The sequence below is a fragment of the Halichoerus grypus genome, chromosome 2, assembly GCF_964656455.1.
Source record: "Halichoerus grypus chromosome 2, mHalGry1.hap1.1, whole genome shotgun sequence".
Classification (NCBI taxonomy): Eukaryota; Metazoa; Chordata; class Mammalia; order Carnivora; family Phocidae; genus Halichoerus; species Halichoerus grypus.
In genome coordinates, this window is record NC_135713.1 from 45,023,387 (window position 1) to 45,042,808 (window position 19,422).

General features: G+C 45.6%; 1 protein-coding gene and 2 long non-coding RNA genes across 23 annotated transcripts in view; 1 reads left to right on the forward strand and 2 right to left on the reverse strand.

The window, feature by feature from the left end:
- Positions 1–19,422, reverse strand: part of LOC144381083 (uncharacterized) — a 912,868-nt gene that overhangs the window by 627,703 nt on the left and 265,743 nt on the right. The gene's annotated exons all lie outside the window — the stretch shown is intronic.
- GALNT10 (polypeptide N-acetylgalactosaminyltransferase 10) overlaps positions 1–19,422 on the forward strand; it is a 217,656-nt gene that overhangs the window by 82,752 nt on the left and 115,482 nt on the right. Inside the window, exons 2-3 of the mRNA XM_036114243.2 lie at positions 12,553–12,655; positions 14,899–15,037. Of these exons, the coding sequence (XP_035970136.1) occupies positions 12,553–12,655; positions 14,899–15,037 (242 nt within the window). The remainder of the gene's footprint in view (positions 1–12,552; positions 12,656–14,898; positions 15,038–19,422) is intronic.
- Positions 13,636–19,422, reverse strand: part of LOC144381084 (uncharacterized) — a 44,499-nt gene continuing 38,712 nt past the window's right edge. The window contains exons 2-3 of the long non-coding RNA XR_013445591.1: positions 16,475–16,613; positions 13,636–14,303 (exon numbers count right to left, since the gene is read on the reverse strand). This is a non-coding gene — a long non-coding RNA (uncharacterized LOC144381084). The remainder of the gene's footprint in view (positions 14,304–16,474; positions 16,614–19,422) is intronic.

Consider the following 19,422-nt stretch of genomic DNA (forward strand, 5'->3'; position numbering starts at 1 on the left):
TTATTTCAATTTCCAATGATTCATTGCTGGTATTTAACAATACGGTTGATTTTCATTTGTCAACCTCATATCCTGTGACTTTGTTAAACTCACTAGTTCTACTACCTTTTTGTAGATTCCTTAGCATTTTTTACAGAATCCTGTTGTAGACAGATATTATTTTGACCTCCCTTCTACAGTCAAAGAATGGAGCTCTAGAAAGACAAGGGACCTGCCTACTGTGCCACTCTTCATAAATGTAGAGCCAGAAGTCTAAAGCCCAGGACTTCTGAATCCTCCTTCAGGGTCTTCTATATCACACCAAGTTATTTCTCAGGCTTTCAAGCCTCAAGAGAAGAAGGTCTGGGAGTGTGCAGTCCAGGACTGATGTGACAGCTTTGTTCCCTAAAGTCCTCAGGAATCTCGGGTTCCTTCCCACCAGAATCCTCATCATTTTTCTAGGGTGTGGACCTCTGTCTCAGGACCCAGCCTGGTAGCACTTGCATTCTAGGCATCAAGGTAGAAGGAATCAAGCTTTCTTCGAGTGGGTTCCATGGACTGCCACACAGCACCTGCACTCACATCTCATCGGATAGGACCTAGTCAGGCCGCAGCTGGCTGCCAGGATGTCTGGGAAATATCACCGTTATTCTGAGAAGTCCTATTCCCAGCTGAAATTCTCATTACTGTGGCAGAAAAAGAGAACAGCTCCTGGGGAACGTACAGCAATTTGCGCACAAACCTTAATGTTAGGGATCCAGAGAGGAAACAGTTGGAAAATGAAGGAAGAAGGTAGAAGAGTTCAGTATGTTGCATCTTTCAGAAATCATTTTAGGATCTAGGTAAGCCAGCTCTCTTTAGTTTTGTAGCTCATTAAGTTGCCCTAAAACCTTTTAGTCAGAGGATAAAGTTAATCCCCAGAACCCCTTTATGGTATTAAATCCTTGTGTCTATATTAGACATGTCTAATCATGGATGCCCTTCCTTCCTCTAGAAAAGATAAAACAAAAGATGTCCCCGCTCATTCATTCATTCAACAAAAATTGCTATCTCCTACCATCATGGAGTTCACAGTTTGGGGAGAGGCAGACAATAATGAAATAATCACCCAAATGAATGTGAAATCACAAAGGAGCAGTAAGGATGCTATCAGGGCACACTTAGAGATTATGATCTAGTCAGGGAGGTCAGGGAAGGCCTGCCTGAGAGCTGGGATTTGTTCCGGTAGGGACTCTGTACTTCCGTAACAAAGTCGTGTGTTCTGAGAACACCATCCTGTGTGCTGTCGTGGCTACACTCCTGTGTCCTGCCTGGGCCACTGTGTGTCTAAGAGATCAATATGTAAGAACAAGAACGGCGAGTGAGAGTAAGGGAGGGGACGGAGAGGGGGTGGGGATGCTTCTCAAGGAGGTTCAGAGCATTTTGTGGCTCCCACCCCAAGAGAAATGGAAAAGAGTTCAGAGGTACCAAGATGGCAGATGGAGGGGTTCAGGACCATAGTCCAGTCCGAGACTTTCCTTGTGAGCCAGGAAGGAGCCCACGGAGTAAGTACCAGAAGGAATTTTCTAATAACTGTAGCCATCTGTATAGAGGCACTCTCCTAGGTGCCCAAGCCAGTCTCAGGGACCAGACATGTGCTGCAGCAAAGAAAGAGTTACTGGGTCCAGTGAACCATCACAGGAGACAGCATGTCCACTCCCATTCAGCATCTAGGTTCTGTGACTCCGGGGCATGGCACATGGGAAGGCCCTGGCAGTTGTGGGTGAGGGGAGGGCAGCACCAGAGGAGGGGACAGCCTCAGTCACCTGCTTTCCCCAATTTCCCCTCCCCACTGCCCTGGGGGACCTTTACAAATGGTGAATAGTCAGCCAGCCTGAATGAAGATCTAAGATTGTAGAAATCAACCAGCGGATCACCGCCTACCAGGTGTACTTGGGAGTTCACTCTTCCAGCTCGAGGCAGGCATGGCAGATAGGTTCTATCCTTTGGCCATCACTGGCTCACTGTGAAGGGCCACTTGGAGCACAGTATTGAAAGGATTCTCAGAGTCTGCGGGCCCCAAGGAAGAGCATTAGGATAGGTTGGTGATGCCTGCCTTTATTCTGGTGTGATTGTGGTGAAGAAATAGGATAGTATATATTAAAATGCTTTGTAGACTGCAAAGTACTATCCAAATAATAACTAATCATGATAGCTGTGATTTTTAGTGCTTCCTAAATACCAAACGCCGCTAAGACCTTTACTGGCTGTATCTCATTTAATCCTCACAATAACCTTTATGCCAGATACTATTAATATCCCCCATTATGTACTTGAGGAACCAAGGCTTGGGGAAACAATGTAACTTGCCTCAGGTCGCACAGCTAGCAAGCAAAGCAGAACTGTGACACAAGCCTGGGTCTTTCTGACTCCAAAGCAGGTGCTCTTATGCACTTTGTTTTTCTGTCTTCAGAATGTAGGGGATCCTGATTGTATTTATTACTACTAATAGAGCAACTACTATATTGCTTGGCGTTTCAGTTCTAATTCCCCAAGTAGGAGACGAGTAGGATGTGTTTGCCATCATTTTTCAATCCCCAAGAGCTTGGAACTTGCCTTCTCTTCAGCTTGCCAGTTTTGCCTGCCTTCCTCTTTACGCATCCACATCTGCTCTGCAGAGCAGTGTAATGACCCTCTGTTGTGCTCGATCCACCAAGCCTCTGAGAACACTTTTTGGAGACTTCCCTGTGGTTGATCACTTATCAGCTAGACTGAGATTTTCAAGACCCCTAGTGAACAAGGTGCAGAAGTATGATTCACTCCAGCGGGTTTTTCTTTCCTGAGAACTGACTATGTTCCGAGACGTGGGAAGGCGTGGGCAGATGTGTGTAGAAAGAACCATTAGTTGTGATGATTATACTCATGGGGTGGTTGGCAGTTTGTAAAACACTTTCATATTGATTTTCACTCCAGGCCTCAGTTTTGTCATCTTCCAAGTGGCTATAATGACAATAATAACATAGTAAAGTCTTATCTTATGAAAGGGTTAGGTTATAATAAACTCACCACTGTAGGGGGAAATAACATAAAATCAGAATCACCGTTGACAATTGCCCATGGAATATAATGACACACCAGCTCTCAAAAGTTCAGTTTAGGCAGTTTTTTCTCTGGCATTAAAACCGATGACAATTTCCTTGGTTGAAGTCCCCACAGTGCCTTCTGAGGTAGTGAAAATACTTACCTTCTGAGAGAAAGCTCACTCAACACTGAAGTGCTCGCATCCCTGGGGCTGGGGATGATGAGGCCTCTAGGGACACCTTCCGTGGCATAGGCACACCAAGCATGGGGACGGGAGGATTTCTGGCCTCCCCAGTTACTGTTTGCTTCTCTTTCTTTTTGACTTCATGTCATTTAATTCCTGAAGCTTAATAGACATACGATACAATTCTTATTAGGGCTGATTTCCTGATTGGTTGTCTATGAACAGGGCTCAGACTTGGAAGTAACATGTCATGAAACAAACAGCAGGCTAGGCGAGGGGAGGTCTGGGCTCAGGCCCCAGGTCAGCCCCACCTGCATCCACGGGACTTTGGGCTTACGGACCTTAAAGATAAACTTACCACCCAAGTGTCCCAAGTTCTCAGGCTGCATTTCTTGACTACAGTCCTGCAGAACCCTCGTGATTCTATTAAAAAAAAAAAAATCTGTCTGTGTCCATCCCCACTTCTGTCTTCCTAGTCCATGCCGGCATCATCTCTGCCTATACATATACACTGTGATAGCCTCTTCCCTTAGTTCCACCCTTCTTGGTCTCCTAATCCCTTCTCCACTTGGCTGCAAGAGAACTTTCCAAATGCAGCCTGATCCTGCCACCTCCTTATTATATAAAATACTTGGACAAACAAAGTCCTTATTCCTGCCCACCTCTCATCCCCAGTAGGCTTCCCCTCCTCTTCTGTGTGCCATACACACTGCTCTTCTTTCAGTCCTGCCTCTGTTTCATATTTGCCTAGCCACAGGGCCTTTGCACAGCCTTGCTTTTTTCCCTCCATCTGGAATGCTCTTCTCCTTTCTCTGTTGAATTAACTCCTAATCATACCCCCGCTCTTTCTTCAAGGAAGCCTGTCCTGACTTTGCTGAGTGGATCAGACCCTCCTGATCTGATCTTTGCACCATGTACTTTTCTTTTTATGCACATGCCATTGTAGCTGTTTTAATTTATTTGTGGTTCTGGAATCAAGTGTGTATTCCCCCCACCACACATGATACTGTAAGCTGTACGAGAGCAGGGACCTTGGCTGTCTTGCTCGCCAATATCCTGGACACCTAGCACAGAGCCTAGCATGTGGTTGTACTCATTAAACATTTAAGTGGATAGATGGATGGGTAGACAGACAGGTGGACGGATGGGTGGATGGGTGGGTGAGAGACTCAAGTGAACATTATCACACTATTGACCAGAATATTGTTCCCCCCCACACACACCCCCCCCCAGTGATAAAACATGGGAACTTCCTCTGAAGAAAATGGTACAAGTTGATATCATTCTTTTAGAATGGAAAAGTTACTAAAGATTCCATTTGCCTTTTAGATAATAGACGTTACAAAATATCTTGGCTATTTTTCTCTCTGCTGTTGAAAAAGTCTCTTAATGAGCTTTCACACCTTAAGTAGCAAATGACCTTTTCTAGAGCCATCTATTCAAAACAGAGGGTGAATTGGACAGGTGGTATGGTTCTGCCCTTGGAAGTACAGGATCAGCCTTTTTAAACAGTGGTTCCTGTCTGTGAATGACTTTGCCCTCTTAGGAAATGGAGCCCCTTCTAGATTTCAGATTCCAGCAACCTGGTGTTGAGACCACGGAGTTATCCGAGTGAGGAAAATGGACACACCCAGTTGCTGAGTAGAAGAGCCAACTCGAGGGACCTGGGCTTAGCAGACTTAGGCAGTCTTGTGGTTGCTGGGTTGTAGCATCTCCATCCCCCCATAAACAGTGCCCTTTAGGTTTGATTGTGTTCTCATACAGCTTGGTACCGGTTATGGTGAAAGGCAGGTCTCAGAACAGCCGCTCTATCTGCTGGGATTGGGGTTCGATCAGCCCCATTTAAGTCTGACCTGTAGGAAGCCAGAATGAGAGTGGTCCTCAGCCCACAAAGAGGGAACATTTCCTCTGAATGAAAACAAGATCTTTCTTCTGCAGTCTCTCCCAGGGAGAGGAGGATTCTGAGATTAATTGCAAGTGGATAGATAGTCCTTGCTCAGAGACCTTCTGTGGCTCCCACCTGCTGAACAGCTCCAGTGTAAGGCCCTCAGATTCTGGTCTAGACTTCCTGGCCTCATGGTTCATGACTCTCACCTTTTTTTTTTTTTTTTAAAGATTTTATTTATTTATTTATTTGACAGAGAGACACAGCGAGAGAGAGAACACAAGCAGGGCGAGTGGGAGAGGGAGAAGCGGGCTTTCCGCAGAGCAGGGAGCCTGATGCGGGGCTCGATCCCAGGACCCTGAGATCATGACTTGAGCCGAAGGCAGACGCTTAATGACTGAGCCACCCAGGCACCCCTCTCACCTTTTTTTTAAAGATGTATTTATTTTAGAGAGAGATAGAGAAAGCACACATGAGTGGGGGGAGAGGCAGAGGGAGAAGAAAGAATTCCAAGCAGACTCCCCGCCGAGTGGGGAGCCCGATGTAGGGCTCAATCTCACAACCCTGAGATCATAACCTGAGCTGAAATCAAGAGTTGGACACTTCACCAGCTGATCCATCTAGGCACCCCTCATGACTCTTTTTTGCATCCCACTCACTCCAGCCAAATCAGGCTCCTTGCCATTAAGTAAATCTGTCCATTATTTCATAACATCCATTTCTTTGCACATGCTTTTCCTCCAGCTAGATTCTGACCCCCCATTGCTACCCGTCAAAATCCTACCCATTCTTTCAGGCAGCTCTCAAAGACTCTGCTTCTGTAGGAATCCTTCCCTGATTGTCCCAGGTAGAATTTAATCTTGGGCTCTTATAAATATCTGCAATTTATCCATACAACTTTCAGGGCCCTAATGTTAGTGTTGTGGGTTTTTTTTTCCTTTCTTAAATACTTGTCTCATATCCATGCTATTTGTTGAGTCCAGGGACTGTCTTATTTATCTCTGTCTCCCCCACAGTTCTTTGTACATAGTAGATCCTCAATTTATCAACAAAGTCATCCTTATTTGTTAGAGGAATGCATACATAAAAACAATCCAGCTTATGTCCTCAAAACTCATAAAGGAAGTACATTTATCCAATTGCCCAAACTCCCTCACTTAAAGTAACTTTATGCTTTCAGCTAAATTAAGCTGTACCTGGCCATCTTTGAAATATAACCTTGCAAGCAACCTTGAAGAGAATGCTTTGCTGTATGCGTGTGTGTGTGTATGTATGTGTGTGTATGCGTGTGAAGGTTATTAGAATAATCTCCTTAGCAGATAGACAAATGTTTAGAATTATATAAAGTCATCTGAACCTCAAAGCAAAATCATTCTAGCACCTTTGTAGGGTCAGTTGTAAGGGGGGTTGGGGGAAGAAGCCATGCTAAAAATTGCAGTAGAATCTGGTCTGTAATATATCCGCAGACCCTAGATGAAGCGGATGACCTGCTTGGTTTAACTTCCAGCATTGCGGTTTTAGAGCGGATAGCCCCTTTTCCCTATTTTGAAGACACTGGCCAGCTCAGCCAGAGGTGCCTGCTTCCCCTGAGTGGGAGTTGCCACAGCTGCCATGTTGAGCATGTCGAGCATGCACTTCGACCGATCTCTCTCCTTGGGCAGGGTACAGTTGGCTTGCTTCACCACCTTCCTTTCTTCCTTCCAGAGGGTGCCAGGCACGCTAAATAGTGATTAAACAAAAGATTAAAATTCCATTTGTGTGTGTGAGTGTGTGGCTGTTTGAACACTAATCGATTCTTCCCGTGGAATGTTAAGTAAAAGCACGCAGATACCAGAAACAGTTATTTAGACCAGCCAGTCAAAATCCATTTCCAATTTATTGTTTAATGGGATTTCCACGTTAATTCCGCCAGCCTCCTCCATAGACTCTCCCTCGCCTCTCTTGCCCTGCTCTCCCAACCCCTTTGCTTCCTGTAGCAGCAGGACCCCTGGAAACCAAGGGCAAAAGATGGATGCTGAGGCGAAACAGTCACAGCTTTTATAGATGAAGATTTCAGTCTACAGAATTAAAGAAATTTACAGCTACCTCTGGACTGAAAATCCAGACATGCTTTCTTGCACATTATTAAGTGATTGCCATTGCACAGGAATTGCTGTCTTTTGAGAAGTGTCGTCCATGCCTCTGTTGTTGCTGAAAGTCTTGTGACGTTTTTTCTGTCACAGAATGCCACTATTAACTAGGAACTTTGTTCTTGTCTGAAGAATTTCTACATGGGCACATGCCCTTCTGTAAATGAGGAGACTCTCTAAATCCTGTTATCAGCAATGGCCAGTTGAATCGGCTCAGGTATTAGGTTGCCTCTGAAGGGCTTACAGTTTTATTATTTGATTCCCATCCCTCTTCTGTTCCCCCTGACGTGCCCATCATAAGCACTGGATCATAAGCTTTCTCTAAAAATAATGTATTAATAGACCCCCTTTACTGAGAAGACCTAACTTTATGCCGGACACTGAGCTAGATGCTTTGTGTTGATTAGCACAGTTCGTTTTCCCAACAACCCACAGGTTATGGTTATTCTGTTAGTTTTCCCTGTTAATCAGTCAAGGAAATTGGGGTGTACCTGCCCTGGAAGTGAAACCTAGGTTTTTTTCAACTCTGAAACCAGAGTGCTCTGAGTCATTAAACTAGACTGCCTGCCCCATTGATGAGCAGCCATTCACTCATTCAGCTGATATTTATTGAGGGCCTAAGATGGGCCAGGTATTAGCCTAGGAATAGGCCAAATGCCCAAAACAAGAGATGCCCCTGCCTTCCAGAAGCTCACAGTCTATCCCAGGGAGAGAACAGCCAGATCTGGTTTGATCTTTGGGGCTGGCAAGCTATGGGATTTAGGGCAAATCTGTTCTATTCTCTTAACTTCAGATGTCATATCTGTAAATCGAGGCAGCTGGATTTAGACAAGTGGTTTTTCCAGGTTTACTGTGAATCAGAATCACTTGGGGAATGTGTTTAAAAACATATTTTGGCCTTCCACCCCCCAGGTACTTTCATTTAATAGGTTCAAGGTGGGGCCAGGAAATTACATCTATAATGAGGGCCGAGGGCTCCCAAAAACCACCCTTTGAGAGATACCGATCTGGCTGTAAACCCCATTAACACTTATACAGGATCTGTGTTGTCATGCCTGCATCCCCAGTTCCTAGCACAGTGCCTGGCGTGGGGTAGGTCTTGATAAACATTTGGTGATAAGTTTGATGATCTATCCATGGGGTTTCCATGGATGGACCTCAGAAGTCCTGAACCACCTGAAATACCACTTTTTCTTAAGGTTTGTGGGTAGGATTCAAAGGGTCCTTTGGGCACTGAAAGCTCTGTGATTTTAGGATTGAAACCTAAATTTTCTCCTACCAAAAGCTCAGACCTTTAATTGGAAAGCTTTTTAACCCGTGTAGCAAAATTTGAGTTCTGTATCAAGGTGATTTGATGAGATGTCAGTTTACAGTAGATTCTTAAAATCCTAAAGGAGTTGATGTCCACATTTTATGTGTAGATTCTGGAAGTGTTCAGGATACATTCTGTTTTTGTGATTTTTCTCAGTTCCTCTGAAAGTACCTATTGAGTCGGTAGTGCTGTCTCCATTTTCCAGGTGGGAAGACTGGGGCACTTGTGACTCCTGTAGCTTGTCGAAGGTCACACTGCAAGGGCTCTCTTTGCTGAAAACTAGCCTGGGAATCAAAGAACATGGCTTCTATCCTCTTGCCTGCTTATGTGGCCTTGGTTGGGTAGCTTGGCCTCTTTGGGCCTCAGCTTCCCCATCTGTAAGATGGGAGAGGAGTGGACTAATAGATTCTGAGCAGCTGTTTAGCTTGGATATTTGAGGTTCCTCTATAACTATGTGCTTAGACATGCAGAACTCCCTGTGTCTGCAGGCTCTGACGTCCTATTAGTTTAGGGAGATGGAAGGACTATTGAAACCACCTAAACAACATAAATCTCTGAAGAACATTCCAGAGGGTCAAATACCATGAAAGCAAAGGCAATGCAGGTGGTAGAAGCTGAGGGTGTGAAACTCCCAGAATTTTAGAACCTTAATTCTCTACCCTGTCAGTTCAGCAATTCACTGTCCATTCTGAGAAGATTCAAGGAGTCTCCTTCCATGAGGTCACAACTGTGATATTCAATCCCGTGCCCCATTCCCAGTATCGAGGGAAGACTTTCACGAGCAAATGGAGGAAGCAAAGCCCTTCATGGGATTTTAGACTCTTGAAATTGTCCTTTAAGGGTCACCTGACCCTTAACAATAGGAAATCTCCCTTTTTTTTTCCACACTGGAAATTAAAAAAACAAAGCAAAACAAAATAAAACCTCAAAAGCCACCAGCTTGTTTTTGCCAGCGACCATACCTAAGGTTTTTGTGACCTTTGATGGTAACTATCTGTTCAACTTAGATACTAGAGCCCAGGTTTGGTCTGACCAGCACCCAAGCAGGCAGGATTATGGACTTCTTCATTCTAGACCAGTAGTTCTCAAACCTGAGTGTACATCAGAATCTCTTGGAGGACTTGTTAAAACACCAATCGTAGGGCCTCATCCCCAGAATTTCTGCCTTAGGAGGACTGGGGCAGGGCCCAGGAATTAACATTTCTTTTTTTTTTTAAGATTTTATTTATTTATTTATTTGAGAGCGAGACAGAGCACATGAGTGGAGAGAGGGCGAAGCAGACCCCGCGGAGCAGGGAGCCCGAGCGCAGGGGCCAGTCCCAGGACCCTGAGATCATGACCTGAGCTGAAGGCAGACACTTAACTGACTGAGCCACCCAGGCGCCCCAGGAATTAACATTTCTAATGAGGTCCCGGGTGGGGCAGTGCTGCTCACACTTTGAGAACCTCTTTAGATGGGCTCCTTCCATTAAGGTAGCCTCAGCTTGCCGAGCTTCTTCATTCCACCAGTGACCTAAGCAGTCAACTGAAGTTCCCAGTCTTTGGGTAGCAGAAGAGGGAAAAGGAATTGGGAGGTGGGGCTGGAGAAAAGATTGCTAAACAGCCGTTGACCCATCCCTCTTGACATCTTAGCAATGGAGGCTTTTGCCTTGGGCAGGTCCCTGACCCACCCCAGGGCTCGGCTGCTCTGTGTGTGAAATAGGAAAGTGGCCCCAGTCAATTTCCAAGTATATTTATTCACTTGTTTGGAGATTTGATTGTCAATTTGTTTTTAGCCAAGGGCCTTTTTAAAATGAAATCCACATGGAACCGTAGTTCAAAAAACAGATGCCTTGGGGCGCCTGGGTGGCTCAGTCGTTGAGCGTCTGCCTTCGGCTCAGGTCATGATCCCAGGGTCCTGGGATAGAGCCCTGCATCGGGCTCCCTGCTCAGCGGGAAGCCTGCTTCTCCCTCTCCCACTCCCCCTGCCTGTGTTCCCTCTTTCGCTGTGTCTCTCTCTGTCAAATAAATAAATAAGATCTTTAAAAAAAAAAAAAAAAACAGATGCCTTGCTGGTCTGGTTGAAAGGGGGTCGAGCTCCCACTCTCAGCACCCCTCCTCCCAAGGCAGTGCTGAGTGTCTCCCGTAGAAATGTAGCTGAACACACAGTTGAAACTTGCTGGAGGAACTTCCAGCTCAGCTTCTGTGATTTCTGAGAACCCCGCGAACTGTTCGTAGGCATGTGGGCTTTGTTTCCAGTTTTCTTTCCCTCTCTGACCAACACATCTGGCATGCTAACTTTCAGAACTTTCTCCTCACAGCTCAGAGAGGTCTGTAGGAGAGGGAACGCCAAGGACTGTTATTATCATTAGAGCTGATGTAAGGATATTGAGCCGTTGTGGAAAATCTGCTAACACAAGGATCAGCCAGAGACTTAATAAACAGGCTTGGGGATGATTTTATTCTGCTGGCTTCTTGTTAGTGCTAATGTTGCAGCATGCCACATGCTCAGGGCCTTCGTAGCTTATTACATAGGAAATAGGACTATTGGATCTTGCATGCCACAGTGGCAAGAATAAGTCTGCAGGATTTTTAATGGGCAAGGTGATGTGGAAAGCTATTCTCATTTGCATGAACACAGGAAGATATTTAAACAGCTGTGCGGTGCAGTGTTACCTGGGGAAGGCTCTAACTGAGCCCCAGGGCCAAGTCTTTAGACTTGACTCTTGGCATGGGGAAGCATTTGGTGCCTTCTGATGACCCCAGATACTGGAATGAAATTCCTTTAATTAGGGATTAATAGGCCCTAATAGGGCCTCCTAAGAGGCCCACCAGGATGGACTTACCTCCCAGACACAATAAATGCCTTCAGAGCCCAGCTCCTGGGGACTGCTCTCTTGTGACTGCTGTATATTCCCATATTCTTTCAGCCATCCAATTGCTTGTTCATACATTCCACACACAATGGCCGAATGTTCACCCTCTTTGGGACTGAGCCATTGGGACTATAGAAGTGACCAAGACCCAACTTCTGCTCCTGGGCTCAGAGCTCCTCAGGCCCAGCCCAGCTCTGCCACTCTCCACTGCACCTGGGAGTCTTGCCCTGCCTGTCATTTCTGCTTACCTGAAGCTTAGCCCAAATGCTCTTAAGTCTGTGAAATTTTCCCCCGTTCTCCCAAGTGAAAGTCAACTCCTATAGCCCTTTCTCCAGGCCACTGATTTGAGGTTCACTTACCTGCCCTGCCCAGTATGTAGCCATGAGCCACCTGGAAAGGTCTGAATTGAGATGAATACAAGTGTAAAATACATACTGGATTTCAAAGGCTTAGGGGATGCCTGGGTGGCTCAGGTTCATGATCCCAGGGTCCTGGGATCGAGCCCCACATCGGGCTCCCTGCTTAGCAGGGAGCCTGCCTCTCCCTCTCCCTGCCGCTCCCCCTGCTTGTGCTCACTCTCTCTGTCTCTCCCTCTGACAAATAAATTAATAAAATCTTTAAAAAAGAAAAGGATTTCAAAGGCTTAGTACAAAAAAAAAAAGTATATAAAATATCTCAGTGATTTTTTACACCGTGTATTGAAACGATAATATTTTAGATAGAATATACTGGGTTAAGTAAAATATATTATCAAAACTGATTCATCTGTTTTTTATTTTTATTTTTTTGGTGTGAATACTAGAAAATTTAAAGTTACACATGTGGCTCACATTTGTGGCTCCCATATTTCTATTGGATGGAGCTACACTTATTGCTTTCTCCCTTGGGGGAAAGGACTGTCTGTCCATCTGTTTTCTCTCCCGCTAGTTTCTGAGTACCAGGAGGGTGGACAGTGTGTACCTGTCATCCTTCTGACCTTTGCCCACCTGACTGGCATACGGCAGCTCTAACAAACGTAGATTGAGGGAATTCATAAATGAGCAGATGATGACAGACAAAAGCTCCAGTAGATAGTGCAATTTACGGGTCTCTGTTATTCAACTTATTTTCCCTTTCCTTCGTTTTCACTGTTTTTATCTTTTTTTAAGGGCTCCCACAATCAGCAGAAGAAGATATTTTTCGTGGGAGATGGGCAAAAGCTGAAGGATTGGCATGACAAAGAAGCCATCAGGAGGGACGCCCAGCGCGTAGGTATGGAGAACAGTATCGAGCACTCGAGGGTCCTGTGAAGGGCACGTACGCATGTGTGCACACACGTGTGCATGTTTAGCAGGCATGTCTGGACCTCCTTTTCACTCCCTCTCCATTTGCCGTCATCCCTTCCCCTGCTTCTTGGGGGTCTCCCTTTTCACCTGTTAGCTGATCCCTTTCTCCACTCACATCACCATCCACTGCCTTCAGGAGTTCTCCCCACCACCTTTATTGGGTGATAAACAATGTCTACCCCCTTATGAGATAGTTTACCACTAAAATGAGGAGCAGTCATGGTAAGAGCCAACATTTATTAAACACCTGCAGTAAGCAAGGCCCATGCTCCACACTTCGCACATTTTCTCAAGGAAACCCCGAGTCACCCTTTGTGGCCCATTTGATGAGAAGGAACCTGGAGCTCAGAGATGTGGGGTGATCTGCCTGCAGTCACACAGTGAGAAAGACGCAGGCTTGGGACTCGAACCCAGGTCTGGAGGACAGAGTCGACCCCTACCCAGCTCTGTAGCCACGAGGTTGAATGGACTTAGCAGGCTTCAGCTAAAGTTTTCTTTGGCTAATTAGTCTTTGGAGCAGTTCCTGTTACACTGGGAAGTTGGGAAGGGGTGGGGAGGGGTGGGGTTTATAGAAATTATGTGGAAAATCATCTCTAGAGAGCCTGGACTAGGAGTCAGGACGGCAGCTCTGGCACCACTGACCAACCACATGACCATCAGAGAGATCCCATGCTCCTGGAGCCTCGGTTTCCCCATGTGTCTGTGGGGCTCATGCTTCCTGCTCAGACAACCTCAGGGTGTTGTTGTGAAGGTGACACAAATAAAGTGATGGGTATGAAGCAACTTTACAATACTGGAAAGCACCATAGAAATATAGGGATTGGTATTTTATTCATTTTTATCTCAGTTAAAAGCACCCACCACTATTGATTTTTTTTTTTTAGATTACATTATGAAAAAACCAGACTACAACAGGGCTCTAATAGAGCTGATATAATAACCAATGGTCAGGGAAGTCTAAAAACATGACATGCATTTTTCTGTAGGGCAGTGATTGAAAATGAAGTAGGGGTGGGTGCTGCTTAAACTGAGAAAGGAAACAGTTGAAAAAAGCTGATTTTCCAGGCAGTTATCATTACCAGAATTATTAGAACATGGAGCTAATTAGCAAGAAAAAGAGTAAGCAGTGGAGACATTATTAAGAGTAATAATAATCAGCTTGTGTGGAGTGCTAACTCTGTACCAAGCATTTTGCCCTGCATTATCTCCTTAATCATTACATTGAACCTTCTTTTCCCCATTAATACGTAGGGCAAAGCCCAATCAGAGAAAGGCAAACGACACGTCCAGGATAACACAAAGCCGCGAGTGCAGGTTTGGGCTTCAAGCTGCACTCTGCCGCCCTCTAGGGCCTGAACTCTGAGTCACTCCCCTGTACTGCCCTCCTGGAACTTCCCTCCCCACGCAGATGCTTCTGGCTCTCCTGGTTCTGCCGGCTGCATTTGTGTCCCTTGTGGAGTCTGTCCTGGGCATGAGCCAGCAGCGTCTTATCGTGGAGCCTTCCGAGTTACAGATGGCAGCGTCCTCTCTCTCATCTGGCTGGATGGATGTAGTAATCTGCAACTGGAGAGAGTCTTGAAGAAATGGCCATAAAATCAGCTTGTTAAAAATCACCTCATCTTCCTGAGCAACACCCTATTTACTTTGCAAAGTACATGTTGACAACATCAGCTTGATGGGAAGCTGCAAGCTGACAGGTGGGGCCAAGGGCTGGGCCTACTTCCATCCGTTCAGAGAGTTGGTGTGACTGGCCCAAGGTCGATCAGCTCATATGAAGTAGATCTGGCCTCCTGTCCAGCTGATGGGATGCCATGGTCAGGGATGTCTCGGGCCCCTGGCAGAGTAGGGGAAGCATGGACTTTAGAGCCCACAAACCTGCTCTTATAACCTTCTTGAGTCCCAGTTTATCCACCCATAGAATGAAGGCTCGCATGTCCACCCTGATGGCTTGCTGTGGGAATGACGTGAGAGCCGGTCTGTAAAGTGTGTGACATGGGCATGGCTGAAAAAATGCTCGTTCCCCTCCCCTCTTTAGACTCCCCCTGCAAAATCTGGAGGTCTACTCTGTATCCACGTATAAAGTTTGATCTCTGTGCTTTAATCAGATCTTTCATCCCCCTTCCCCCACTCCATTCAATTAGCAACATTGACTTTGCTCTTTGCTCCTAGGAAATGGAGAACAAGGGAGACCTTACCCCATGACTGACGCTGAGAGAGTGGATCAGGCGTACCGAGAAAATGGATTTAACATTTACGTCAGTGATAAAATCTCCCTGAATCGCTCTGTCCCTGATATTCGGCACCCAAAGTGAGTGTGACATCTCTCATCTTCTGGGATCTAAGGATTTTACCTGTGGCTCTTGATGAGAATTAATTAAAGAAACAGGTACATCAAGCAAGCTAGAGGAAATTCCCTTCTTGGTACACAGGGCCTTGGTGCAGAGGTTTATGGGATCAGATTCTCCTAGATTTAGAGGTGGGGTGGCAGAGGGATGAAAAAGAGCTGGCCTCCTTCCCCTTTTAAGGCAGTGGAAACCGTAGACTGTAGGACCTCTGCATTTCCCCTCTGCTCTGGCCTTCGGGGACTTTCAGACCTCATGCTCAGACAATTGCAGTGACAGTTTCAACCCTCATGCTCCCCACTTTCTGTGTGATACATTTTTATTTCCTTTTCTTAAAAAAGGGCTTTATTTTAGCTATCCTGTGCACCTATATGTTTATGTCTTTTTTTAATAAGCTGTCTCAAATCACTTTGAGATAGGACACATCACAGCAATGATAAAGAGGGTAAGAGTGGCAACTAACATTCCCTGAACAGTTATCATGTGTCGTTTGCAGCATCTGAGGTTCCTATGAGGTAGGTCCTATAATGGTACCCATTTTACAGCCGGGGAAACTGAGGCTTAAATGAGTGTCATAACTCATGGCCCCAAGGTGGCAAAGAAGCTGAGCCAGGTCTCCAACTCAACCAAAACCTATACTCTGGACCTTAAGCTGTCCTGCCTCCCTGGCCATTTTCAGGAGGCTTGTTGCAGCGGTCCTGGTGATTTTCTACTAGAGCAGGAGTTCTGAGAGTCGGTATGTAGTAGAGTCACCCGGAAGGATGTTAGAGCCCACGATATTGTGCCTCACCCCCGTAAATCCCAATTCACTAGATCTGGGTTGGGGCCCAAGACCCATTATAAGTAAGCTCCCATGTGGTGCTGGTGCAGCTTATCTTGGGTCCACACTTTGGGAACCTCCACAGGTAGAATTCGAACTGGCTTCTACAGGAAGGCAGTACCGAGTGGCATTGGAGCACGCAAGGTTTTGCTCAGCGGTTAAGAAAGTAGAGCCCAGGAAAAGATAATAGCAGCTAACACTGAGTTGGTGCTTACTGTATGCCAGGCTTGGTTCTCAGCCAGTGGTTCTCAAAATGTGGTTCCCAGGCCAGCAATGCCATGGGTCCCTAGGAGCGTATTAGATGTGCACATTCTCCGTTCCCAGCCCAGATCTACTGCATCAAAAGCTCTTGAGAGGGACCCAGCAATCAGTGTTTTAACAAGCCCTCCAGGTGATTCTGATGCAAAGCTTAAGTTTTAGAAGATGTTCTAGGTGCTTTAAGTGTTTTACCTCACTCAGCCAAACCTTCCAAAAACCCGAGGTACATACCTTTATTACAGATAAGGCATGATAAGGTTAGGTGATTTGCATAAGATGGCTCAGTGGGTAAGTGGAGGCAGACCTTGAATGCGGGGAGTCTGACCTGGCATCCGTAATCCACAAGGTCTTTCCACCTGGAAGAACTCAATTGGTAGAATGCGGTACAGGCACATCTCGGAGATATTGCAGGTTCCGTTCCAGAACACCGCAGTAAAGCAAGTCAGATGAGTTTTTTGGTTTCCCTGTGCATATAAAAGTTACGTTTACACTATACTGTTGTCGATTAAGTGTGCAGTAACATTATGTCTAAAAAACAACATTTATACCTTAATTAAAAAACACATTATTGCTAAAAAATGCTAATCATCATCTAAGCTTTCAGCGGGTCATATTCTTTTTGCTGGTGGAGGGTCCTGCCTCGACATGGTGGCTGCTGACTGATCAGGGTGGCGGTTACCGAAGGCCGGGGTGACTGTGCCGATTTCCTAAAATAAAGCAACAATGAAGTTTGCTGCATCGATCAACTCCTCCTTTCAAGAAAGATTTCTCTATAGCATGTGATGCTGTTTGATAGCATTTACCCACAGGAGAACTTCTTTCAAAATCAGACTCAATCCTCTCAAACCCTGCCACTGCTTTATTAACTCAGTCTATGTAATATTCTAAATGCTTTGTTGTCATTTCAACAATCTTCACAGCATCTTGACCAGGAGTTTCCATCTCAAGAAGCCACTTTTTTTGCTCGCTCATAAGAAGCAGCTTCTAATCCATTAAAGTTTTATCATGAGATTGCAGCAATTCAAATATAATAATAATAATAATGAGATAGTTAGAAATACTGTGAGAATTACCAGTATGTGACACACACACAGGAAGCGAGCAAATACTGTTAGAAAAATGGCACCAACAGACTTGCCCAGCACAGGGTTGACACAAACCTTCACTTCATAAAAAACACAGTATCTGAAAAACACAGTAAAGTGAAGTGACCATAACTAAATACTAATACTAATAGTAAAGAATTAATCTTGATAGCATGTATGAGCTGCTTACAGAATGCTTTCTGCCCCATACCATCTTTCAGTTCCTGCAACAATACCTTGAGGTTGGCCTTGTTATTATTATTATCCTCCCGACTTTGTAGATTAGGAAACCACCCAGCCAGGGATCTGTCCCCCAGAAGGTGTGCTGCTTAACCAGGATGGGCCCTATTCATAAGGACTTCTTGCCACAAGGGGAGGGAGCGTGGGGCCTCAGAGTGCTTGTCCGTGGCGTTTGCAATAATTTGTTTCATGGTCTTCACTGTCAAGCCCCAGATTTTTCATCTAAGTCTGAGAATGTAGTTCAGATATTACTGATGTTGCTGGATTCAGAACTGTGACCTGACTCTGAGGGTCAGAAACTCAATTTCTGTGTTTAGCCCCTCGCAGAGTTCAGAATTCTGCACTAATTTCATCTTGCTGGCTCTAGAAAAGAAGTTCATCTGGGAGCACTGCACTCTGACTTCAGCTACTGTTCTGTGCTACTGTGGGGGTCTCAACTCTGGCTGTACCTGGGGTGGTTTTAAAAACAGACAGAGGCCAGGGCCCCGCCCCAGACCACAGGCATCTGAGTCTCTGGGGTTGCATCTGGGGTCTCAGTAGTTTCTAAAACCTCGTAAAGCAATGCTCACTTATATAACTAGGGTTGAGAAACTGCTGGTGTAAAATAAGGAATATTTTTATAACGAGAGAGAGAAACTAGGTGTGGTCACAGCCTTCATCTGTCCATTTATCTGTTCAGTCAGTAAATATATAGGAATGGTCTCCTGTGTGCCAAGCCTTGTGCTTGACACAAGAACACAATGATAAATGAGCCATTATTGCTGCCTTGTGCAAGAGGTGGGGACAGATGGGCCAAGCAGGTCATTACACCACAGATGAGAAAACAGATAAGAGTAGACACAGAGTACTTGGAACTCCAGAGGACACCCCCACCCAGCACCAGCCTTTGCGGGAAGACACTGAAGGTGGAGAAGTAGGCAAGAGATGTGTGATCTCCAACTTACTGGTTAAAAGTTTGAGGCTCCCAGCTGATTAGAGGCCCCCAGGTTGGGGCCTGGGACCCTGGTCTCCAGTGCACTGCTCTCTCCCAAAAGCTCAGGAAAAGAAATGTCTTCTTAATCTAGGAGTCCTGGGGCCCACAGACAGGTCTGTACACCTGAATGAGGTAAAACGTTGCATTTTTCTTTTCATTAGCCTCTCACTGAAATGTGGTGTTCCTTGCCGTTATGACCATAGGCAACAAAGCACCTGGGTTGTTGTCGCCAAAAGAGATCATTTACTTTTTTTTTTTTTTAAAGATTTTATTTATTTATTTGACAGAGAAAGACACAGCGAGAGAGGGAACACAAGCAGGGGGAGTGGGAGAGGGAGAAGCAGGCTTCCTGCGGAGCAGGGAGCCCGATGCGGGGCTCGATCCCAGGACGCTGGGATCGTGACCTGAGCCGAAGGCAGACGCTTAACGACTGAGCCACCCAGGCGCCCCAAGAGATCATTTACTTTTACATCACTTTACGGATGTCTAGAAATGTCATGAATACTCATCCCTGCTTTGAAATGAAGGTAGTTTTTAGAACTGCTACTAGATTGTGTTGTTTAATGTGTCTGTAAGGAAATACTTCTATTAATTTTATATTGTTTATTATTTTGATAACTGTATCTCAGTTCAATTGGTTTCCTTTATAATCTGATCTATTTTATTTTATGCATTGTAAAGGCTGCTCTGAGAAGTGGCCATAGGCTTCAGCAGCCTGGCAGAGGGGTCCGGGGCATCAGTAAGGTGAGGAACCACTGTTCTAGGTGGCTGTGAATTGAGCCTAAGGATGCCTGAGGCCCCTGTTGCCAGCCTACCCAGCCAGCCTCCAAGTCACCATGAAGGATGTTGCTAAACCCAGTGCTCCGGACATCCCCCACCCCCCGCCCAACACACACTTTTTAGAATTCCCAGTGTGGAAGCTCACTTTCCAGAAATGAGTTGACAGATGTGTTGAAGAGCTTTTTTTTTCCCCGG